At 32.4% G+C, this 10,745-nt stretch overlaps 1 protein-coding gene across 1 annotated transcript; it reads right to left on the bottom strand.

Annotated features, from left to right (window-relative positions):
* Positions 1-295: 295 nt before the first annotated feature.
* Positions 296-4,287, bottom strand: LOC132626203 (ACT domain-containing protein ACR4-like). The gene is made up of 7 exons (XM_060340985.1): positions 4,049-4,287; positions 3,607-3,652; positions 3,374-3,488; positions 3,058-3,125; positions 2,000-2,602; positions 1,258-1,362; positions 296-885 (listed from the first exon to the last, which is right to left on the bottom strand). The coding sequence occupies exons 1-7, from the start codon at positions 4,120-4,122 to the stop codon at positions 541-543; spliced, it is 1,356 nt and encodes a 451-aa protein (XP_060196968.1). The 5' UTR covers positions 4,123-4,287; the 3' UTR covers positions 296-540.
* Positions 4,288-10,745: the final 6,458 nt, after the last annotated feature.

Here is a 10,745-nt window from a genome sequence, read left to right as displayed (position 1 = left end):
GTTGATAGGGTATTGATCTCTTCTCGTGACTTCTCCTGTCTTCCCGAAAAGTTTTATTTTGTGTCTCATATAACTCATACTAACTGTGTGAGACTTCTTTCTGTCTCATAAGTGGACCCAAATCTTACACTTTTGAATCCATAATCTTTGAGTCTACTAACTTAAGAGACAAAAAGAAGTCTTACACAACTAATATTAATTGCCTGAGATACAAAACAAAAAAATTCTTTCTTTCCCCTTTAGTTTCTGGAGTTGCTTTGAACTAGTACTTGCAATACAAACACACAGGATCATATAAACATTGCTGTTAAAGGGAGAAAAGTTATGTATCTACTATGCCCCCTGAAAGGGAAGGTGAAAGCATGCATGTACATTTGTTTAGGCTGAAAGAAACTTCACAAATTTGAAATAGAACCTAAAGTTTTGGCCTAAGACTGAGATCAACCAAGGGGTTCACTACCTAATGCTTTGTTCTGCTGCCAACCTATACATCGAAGCATTTACAGAAACTGGCAAGTCCCCTGCCCATCTATGAACTTCTTATGAAGATGACTTTGTCAATCCTAAGTTGTAGAGAAATTTCTCTGATCTTGATCTAAGTATGTTACCTAAAGAAAACCTTCCAGTTTGCTGTGGCGGTGAATTCAAGTAGAGATCGTCCTTGACATGAAGAATGGTCAGACCTATTTCTTTCCGGACTGCTTCGATGGTTTCAGTTTTAACCTGACCGCCTGATACATCAGTCACGTAAAAGACATTAATAGCTTGTAAGCCTCTCGTCATGACCTCGGCTCGGGAAATGGAAAGACCGTTCTCCCTGAATATGCGAGTTACATCAGCTAGAAGCCCGCTTCTGTCATCTCCACATAATTCAAGTCTTATTCCCTGCATATTACGAACAAAAAGAAAGAATAAAAACTTAGAATTGCGGAGATTGAGCACTTGGGACCCATTTGGCCATGAGAATTATTCACTTTTTTCCAGAATAATTTTCACTTCATTTCAAAATTAGTGTTTGGTTATAAAATTTCCAAATTCAACTTGGAGTTGGATTCCAAATTTGGAAAAGTGCTCCAAACCTGTTTTTTGAACTCCATCTTCATAAATTCCAAATAAAGTGCTCTCTCTCCTTTGCAAAAGGTATAACTAAAGACAACTCCATCTTCAACTCCAACTTCATAAATTACAAGTAAAGTGAAAAATATTTGGAATCTATGGCCAAATGCCTACTCATATTGCATTGGAACGAGCTTTTACCGTAGAAGTTCTCCTCTTGATAGCTGCCTCCAAGCAGTGTATTACACGATGCCTCTCCGCTTCAGAACTAATGGGGCACCCATCCATATGCCTAATGTAATATTCCTAACCGAAAACCAAAGCAAGCCACACGAATACAGTTTAGCAAAGAGAAAAAATAACAACTCTTTCATAGTCTGAGGCTACTGATGGACCAAGACAGTGGATTTTGGCATTTCTTAACGACTAGCTTCTACTCTACAAATTCTATTTATGAACTTTGAGAATGCAGTCTTAGCAAATACTCCCTCCAGTCCAAAATAATTGATATTTTAGGCTTTGGCAGATGAATTAAGGAATTCAATTTTAAAAAAAAAAGTTAAAGAGGGGTTTTGATTAAAATACCCTAAATTATATGCTTCTCAAATGCTTTGAAACAATAAGCATTAAAGATTTTATATCAAATGCTCTGAGTACATAACAGAACGTGTCGTATACGTCATTAAATTTGTACATTAAATTAGGGATGTGTCAAAGGAAATTTTGGGAAAAAGGATTAAAATACCTTCTTGATATTGTGAACATCATCAATTGTTTTTTCACCAACTGATAGTGGATAAAACATCAATTGTTTTTGTGGAGGGAGTAAAAGTTTTCCCCAGGTTCATGTCACGGTTTTTGCAAAGAAAAGACTCAGCAGGTTCATGTAGTATAACGCGGGAAAAAACGATTTTGGGAAAATTTCAAGCATTTAGAAGAATACCTGATAAGCATCAGGTCCTTCAGCAATAATGGTACCATGATACACTACGTACTGCATATCCGTTAACGTGCACACAGCATCGAAGAGCAGCTTCGGACGGTCCAGGCATCTCAAAGTCACAATCGTATACCCTTTATCCACACAACGTTCTACAGTTACCGAGGGCTTCTTCCTCTGGTCAACCGATACGCAACCTGTATACTCATCTTCATCATAATCACGATCAGCATACATCATTTGATGTAGCCTCCTTTCAGTATTAGTCGAACCAACAGAAACTGCTGTATTGGCGCCTCGCCTATCTCTGTCTCCTTTTAAAACATAAAACAACAATTTCCTGATTGTGGCAAGCCTATCGGGGTCAGTTATTGCCCATCCACTTTGTTCTTCGGTTATGTAAACAACCGACGCCATTCTTGAATTATGAGTCCATACTTCTGCTGCTACGACGTTACATTTATGGTCGGCGAGAACAGCAAAGATCTCGGAAATCAATCCGGGTCTGTCTGGCCCCGTCAGTTCAATGGTTGTGTGCTCTGCTGCAGATTGAACGCCCACAGATCTTTCCATAGACCGGAAGCTGCGGCCCCTCGGTCCCAATGACTGCAACACAAGAAAATATTCGCTCTTTAGTGTTACTCAATCTCACACCATAACAGTATCTGTATTAAAACATTTATTGTTTCATCTTCTTTAATTCAGTGATATCCACTTCCTACCAGGGGTGGGTGTAGTCATTCGGCTACGGATTCATCTGAACCCATAACTTTTGGCACTGAATATAAATATATATATGTAAAACCTACTAAAATCTCAACCAATATTAGTTATGAACCCATAATCTTAACAATACAACAAGTTTAATACTAAAAATATTAAAAGTTGAACTCATTAGGCTGACAAAGTTTCGAAATTACTTATGTCAGTACACTGACCCTAAAGAGCGTTATACTAAAAATGAACTGATGATTGAAAAACTTCTTTAAAAGGGGCGAATCATCGCTGCTCAATTAATAAATCAATCAATTAAGCACGTCTCAATCCGGAATTAGATATACCTGCTGAATGCGTTCAGCAACATTATCTCCAGAGAGCTTATTTCCATATCGATCAGTAACATGAAATACTGAAACAAGGGAAAGACCAATTAGTAGGAACAAACACTACTAAAAAAATCAGGAATTAGCAATGGACAAAATCCGTCACCAAACATCAAAATCCATTGCTAATCCTAAGGACTATCAAAAAAAAAAATTGTTAGCTACGAGCAATTTAGCGACGAATTGGCGACGAAGCTCGTAGCCAATTCCAGTTTTTTTTTCTTTTTTTTTTGGGTATACTCCAAAACAAATTGAGGAAGAATAAAGAACTCACCATCCATAAACCATTCCCCATCAGAAGCAATATAAGCTCTTCTGATTATAAGGTTCAAATCATTAAGAACCTGAACCACTTCTAACAAGCTTCCTCTTTTATTTGCACTATCAACCTGCAAAATTCCAATCATTTTATAGGTCAATTCTACAAATCAATAATACCAAGAGTAAAATTGATTCAATACAAAAAAAAAAAAAAAAGATTTTTAACAAATACAAACACATCCATACCTTGATCAGAGTTGTTTTCTTGTCAGAAGCATTATCAACAGTAACCCTATAAACACCACAATAAAAATTGACAAATGAATTAGCATAAGGATGCATAACATTCTCTATTTGCAAACAATCTTGGTCAAAAACAGGCAGCTCTATACACAAAACATCCCGCTTCAACACGGTCCAGGAAGGACTACACGTCTAGGGGTGTGTGATGTAGACAGTCTATCCTAATGCAAACACTAGTGGTTGCTTTCACGACTCGAACTCCGGAAACAACTTTAGCGATGCTCCAAGACTCTCCTTCCAAAACAATCTTGTTCACACATTATTAATTTTACAATTCAGCAACTTAAAATGATTAGAATTCAGAACTCGTAATTAAGCTTCAAATCCTGCCTCTATATCCAATTATATTCACACCATTTTAAACGAAACTAAGGAAAGAAGGTACCTTGGGGGGTTCATTCTAAGAACTAGTTTCTTGAATTCATCATCAACAGTATAAGAATGAGACCAATCATCCATTTATGAAGGATCAAAATTTCTTTGCTCTGTTTAATGATTCAGCTCTCACAAAATTTTTCTTGAAAGAGCTTGTTGTGTCACCTGGTGTGTGTATATGTAGGAAATAAAGGATCTGAGTGGTTACTGGTGTTATTATTACTGTGTGACTGGATGGCTCTTGAGATGTACCAAGAGTTTGTTTAAATAATTCTTTGTTAGGACATTACAATTTAATTACAGTTTATCTACATAAAAATAAAAATAAAAAAGAAATTGATGGTCAGTGGTCACTTGGTCAGGGTTCATCTGGGACCCCTCTATCACAAAATAGCCGCCCACCCCTGCACTGTCCATATTTGAAAAAAAAAAAAAAAAATACACACTCAGTCAATTTTTACTTGTCCATGATTTAACTTCACATGTCCCATAGAAAAATAATTAATAAAACAATAAATTTTTATATCACCCACACCCTTTGAGTATAATAAATATAATGTTTTGAGAAATGTATTGATAAATAATTATAGTTAATAATAAAGGTAAATTAGGAACTAATTATTAGATAGTCTGTTAATTTTTTAAACTAAATAAGTAAAAATGAACATCTATTTTAGTACAGTGGGCATGTAAAAATAAATAGAGAGAATGGCTTTTTATGTCAAAGGTAATGAATACAAAATATGTGTCATTTAGTCATGATATATTTTTTAGGGTTCACGCAAGGGCAGATCTATAGTATTAGGTTTGAGTTTACGTGAACTTCGTAACTTTTTTATTTTAACTTTATATCTGTACTAAGAAATTTATTAAATATATAAAAAAAATTAGCTCAGAATTCAATCTGTTGATTCTATTATTATTATTGTGTACTTATGATCTTTAAATTCAAGATCAACTTTTGAGTTCACGTTAGAGTTTAAGTTATATACTCCATAAGTAAAATGAAATTTTACTACATTAGGTCAACTCTACTTATTTCTTAAATCACAAATTTACGTTTTAAAAAAAAATTATTTTAAAATATTTTTGAGGTGACATGAAAGTGTAAAATATTCTTAAGGTGATGGCGTATATAACTTAAAAATAAATTACTTTGTCAAATAACATGATGTAAACAAGTATTTTTCATTTGCGCGCTCTGATGTACAAATTCTTGGTTTTAGATGAAAATGAGAATATTAGCTTGCAACAAGTTAGATGTCTTGTAACATGATCAAAATATCACAATTTCAATGTAATATTTTGAGTCAAAATTGCATTAACTCGTAATCTAATCATTATTTCTCGATTAGATCTTCACAAGTCTTTAGTATTAACTATTTCAAAGAGTCAAAATCAGTGTTTTAAAAGGTAATTTCAGGACTCGCTCCGGGGTGGGGCACTGGCAAAATGCCTCGGAGCTCACGTGTGGGGCTTAGTTCCTGTGAGACTTACGCCCTAAGCGCCCTATTGTACGCCCTAAACACTCCTAACGCCCAACGCTCGGGGCTCGCCTAACAGTTCTTACACAAATTATATGTTAAATTCTTTAATTATAATCGTTGACCCTCATAATTCTTTAACAAATGAATGATACTTAATAGTTTTTCATCTATAGAAATAAGAAGATTAAGTGTAACTCAAATAACAAGTCATAATATTGCATATTTACTATTTGAGAACATCGTAAGGGTGAATATCACTTAATATTTCTTTTAAAAATACATAGCCGAATTGTACATTTTCACTTATCTTTGGTCTTTTGTCCTATGTATCAAAATTGTCATATTTTATTATTTCTCTATTTGAAAGTAATTTTATTTTATTCATGAAGGAGTTACATTTTAATTATAATACTGATAAAGCTTTATTGATTGTGTGCTTATAGGGAGATAAAATGGATAGTTTGATAGTAATATTGTTTCAAGAAATTGTGATTTTTCATTGTTTAAAAGTTAAGAAGTTAGAGTTAATTTGCATTTCATAATAGCTTTTATTTCATTGTATTGTTTATACTTGTAAAGTTATGTTATATATAAATACAAATTGTAAGTGGTGTATAATCGATTGCTTTAATTAGTATTTTGTGATCAGGATCAAACACGTCTATATATATAATATATATTATTTTTTCATTTATTTACAGTTTTCATTTATTTTTTTTATGTAATTTTACCTATTTAAAATATTTATTGTAATTATATTATTTTATGAAATACTAAAAATTAAATACCCATGGGGCTTACGCCCCGTGCCTCGGGGCTTACGCCTCGTCGAGGCATATGTAAAACGTCCCGCCTTACGTCTCCGCCTCTTAAAACACTGGTCAAAATTGCAATAGCTCGTAATCTAATCACTATTTCTCGATTAAATCTTCACAAGTCGGTAGTATTAACTATTTCAAAGAGTCAAAATTGCAATAGCTCGTAATCTAATCACTATTTCTCGATCAAATCTTCACAAGTCGGTAGTATTAACTATTCCAAAGAGTCAAAATTGCAATAACTCATAATCCAATCACTATTTCTCGATTAAATCTTCATGTCTTTAGTATAAAAAAGTGCACATTTAAGCACGTTTAACACGACAGTGTTTAATGATTAATTAATAAACAAATCTTAGGGTTCGATTCTGTAGTTAATTATTTGAGGCCACTTGCACGGTCAAAATCATTTGTTTGCGACTAACTTTAATTTTTATATGTATATTGGATGTAAATGTAATTTTGACCGCGTAAGGCTGTGTGCTTATTTTGTCTTCCCATCTTTTTGTTCTTTCATTTACACGTAAAAATTTACCCGTATCGAATATTTACATCAAATAAATCTAATTTATATAGTTTAATAAAATAAAAATATATATACTAACCGAGGTTAAGTAATAGTTGTGTTTCAAACACATGTCGTTAGAGGCGGACCCAACAATACCAAATGTTGGATACACTATTATAAAAACGCAGACTACAATTTATATTGTACGGATTTAGCCTTTAGAAAAATAAAGGAAAAAATAATAAGATAGACATGGAATTTGGACCGCCGAATTAGAGGTGCACTCAATAATTATTACGCCATAGAACACTTTGAGCTTGAATACACACGTACTCCCTCCGCCCATTTTTAGTCTGTCCTGTATTGACTTAGTACATCATTAAAGAGTCATAAATAAAATAAAATTTTTACTGTATCATTTCTAATTACTACTAAGTCATCTAATGATTTAAATCAATCAAATATATTTTTAAAAGATGTGTTGCCAGTAACAATTTATTGAAGTTTGCAACTCAATAAATAATAATAAGAATAAAATAGAAACAAACCGGTTAATTATCTCTTGGTTTTACAAACTTGACAACTATTTTTAGTATATATACATGACAAGTAAAATTAAATAGGAGTATATATTAAAGCAGGCTTGTGAAACTATACCATTGATATATATAGTCTAGGGAGAGAAGAGTGAATTCACGTGAACTGATACTTCTCTACCTAGATACGTCTATGCATGTCATGCATCAATTTATTTGATGCAAACATCTAATGTGGATAAGTAATTATACCCTTATTATTAATTATAATTACTTCCCAATGCATTTTTTTACGATTGTAAGTTTATAAAGAAAAAAATATTTGACACACAATTTAAGATTATAAGTTTCAAATATTTTTTATTTTTAAATTTTCAACACAATAAGTACCATGATATGTGTTTAACTCGTACGAAATATTCTGCATTTATGCAGGGTTCATAGAAGGATCATACCCCAACCCCTTAGGAAATATGACAGTTAACCTACTCTGTCACACAAATATCATTGATTTATTCCACAACTCCCGCTGCTCTAATGCTCCCCTTAAAAGATCAAAATAAATATATAAAATTAATTTTTCTTGTGATCAAACTGCAACAAAAATTTTAGGTGGTACTTAGTAGGTATCAATGGTACGGTTTGGACGGTTATTTTATAAAATTTATACCTACCTATTTTTCAGTTACTTATTTTGTATAACAAAAATTAGATTTTTCGATAGCGTTTCTTCATCTCGATTTCTTTTTGGTATCAGTACGGTTCGGTTAATTTTCGGTGTATTTTTAGAAACATCATGTAAAAGTCACTAGTAAAAGTTAGAACACGATACCATGCATACTTCTTTAGGATTTTGCAAAAACTCTCTAGACACTTTTACTGTCTAAAAGGTGATGAATCAAGAAAAGATGAAGGACGACAAGAATAGAGATTCATCCCACTATTTTACGATAATGTACAATGTTAAGCAAAGACGAGAAAATATAATTTAGATCACACAAGCGGGAAGAAATCAATCTAGACGAGATTCAAAAACTGATTCAACTAAGAAATAAGAGAAATTTTAATCATGCGAGAAGAAATATATCTAATACCTTGTAACTTGCTATCCAACATCGTTGGAATACCTTGTAGCTTATTAGTTACTACTTGAGAGGCTAGAACGAATTTAGTTTCAATAGAAGTGCCGACTTGTAGTCGATTTCATCACCCCGACAAAATTTTAATAGTTCACTATTTTAAAACTAAATATATAAAATATGTTACTTTTATACATATATATTTATTCGGTACGATTCGGTATTTTTTCAGTATACTATTTTAAATTAAAAACCTGCCAAATTATTTGGTACGGCTATAAATTTTTATAAAACCGTAATAAACCTAAAAATCGGTTCGATTCAGTCGATTAAGTCGGTTTTTGAAAGACCATTTACACCCCAGTCCTTAGTTGGAAAAATTACGTTACAACCTACAATTAAATTCATATTTGACCAAACTTATATAATTATATTGATTGACTCCAATAAATGACAATTTAAGATCATGAACAATTCCTTTGTAACCGTTCATTTAATTTTACCCTATCGTGTCAGTTAAAACCTCCAAACAATAATATTACTAGACAATAAAGTTGATGTTTCCAGCTTTAGTTCAGGAAAAGTAAAATAAATGCAAATACTGTTTTTTCTTTTGGACTGAAAATCTAGCAAGATTTCAGCTTGGCTTTTCAGAGATTTTTGTTGGCTTTTAAATTGCAGGGTAGTGCTTATTTATTATTTTTAACAGTCTCACATGGATGCCAAATCTAAGAGGATTTTTATTTTTCTTCTCTAGTGAGGCCCTAGCTAGGGGCGGCGTCGGGGGGAGTAACGAGTGTTTTTCTTATTCTAAAAAATATTTATTTCTTGGTGAATACATTTTTTGTTTTTTGTTTTTAATCGAATAGAAAATATCTTTTTGCAAAATTTTTGCAAAATTTGATTAATAACATTAAATTTCACACTGCTAATACTAAAATACGTTTGGGAATTGTTTATCCGGAAAACGATTCAGTTGAATTTGTGTTCGTGGTCAAGGACACGTGAATTAAAATGACTAGTAAAACAGTGCAATACGTAGCTATAAGTAGTATAAACGAAATATAAGCAAAATAAAGTTAAGAATGGCCAGGGCCTGGGCCTTGACGTAGCCTGATGCCTATGACTCCGGTCAAGCTTTCACTTAGGACCTTGGTGAATTCGAGAATAAAGTAAAATGAGTCTAAAATGAGGCAAACGTGTATTATATGTTGTGTATTCCTCTTGGATTTCGTGTCCTTTACAATAGAATGACAAGTCCTATTTATATATGAGATTTGGGGTACACGTTCCATGAATCGTGCCTATGCTAATAATGAGAATTAATGCCTTAACAATGAATGATAAGCAATAAAGAGGACAGTAAAACGCATTAACATTCGACGGAAGGCGTAGAACCTTATTCGTAATAGCAGACCGTTGGTCTCTCTTCCGGAGCTATTCCAACGATTTTCCGAAACCGAATACGCCTCTGTAATTAAAGAGCTTCTCCGGAAAAGCTACATGCTGACTCATGCATGATTCCTATCCTTTGCCACGTGTCATCATGATACTGGTTCAGTTGTGTTTAACGAATTTAGCCCAATACAAAAATTTAATAAATATTTATGCGAAATAGAATATAAAGTAACAATATGTTATAAGAGTAATAAGATTCCTTTAAATTTGTACTATATGTAAGAAATTTTATTTTATTAACATTCATCCAAATCATTGCATAATAATTTCAATGCGAGTAAGTTTTTATCATTTTTAGTACTAGTTTTTATCATTTTTAGTACTTACATACATTTAGAAATTAGAATATTTTATGCAAAATAGAATATAAAAAAAAATACGTGACATGAGTAACTAAAAGTGATTTTTTTCGAAAAAATATGCACTTTATATAAGAAAATATTTTATAATATTTTACCAAATTATTGCGTAACAGTGCTTACATAACTAATTAGTACAATATTTCATGTATTTTATATATTTTTTTATAATTAATTTGTGAATAAAATGATGCCTAAATCCTAATATTGCAGTCCTCAAAATCCGTTCATTTGATTTGTTTAATGAAAACACTGACTGGGTCCACAGTGTTGTGGAGTCCACTACAGCCAGCTTTGGTGTGACAACTGGTGGACATGTTGTGCAAGCACGTACGTACCCCTCCAGTTATACAATTTCATTTATAAATATTTATATTATATAATATCAATAATTTTTAAGTTACAGTTCACATAATTGTCAAACTTTCAAACTTTAATGCGGTATTTTATATAATATTGAAT

This window comes from Lycium barbarum, chromosome 2 (genome assembly GCF_019175385.1).
Source record: "Lycium barbarum isolate Lr01 chromosome 2, ASM1917538v2, whole genome shotgun sequence".
In the NCBI taxonomy this organism is placed as follows: domain Eukaryota; kingdom Viridiplantae; phylum Streptophyta; class Magnoliopsida; order Solanales; family Solanaceae; genus Lycium; species Lycium barbarum.
The sequence above is the reverse complement of the archived record's forward strand: the minus strand, read 5'-3'. Positions and strand labels throughout refer to the sequence as shown.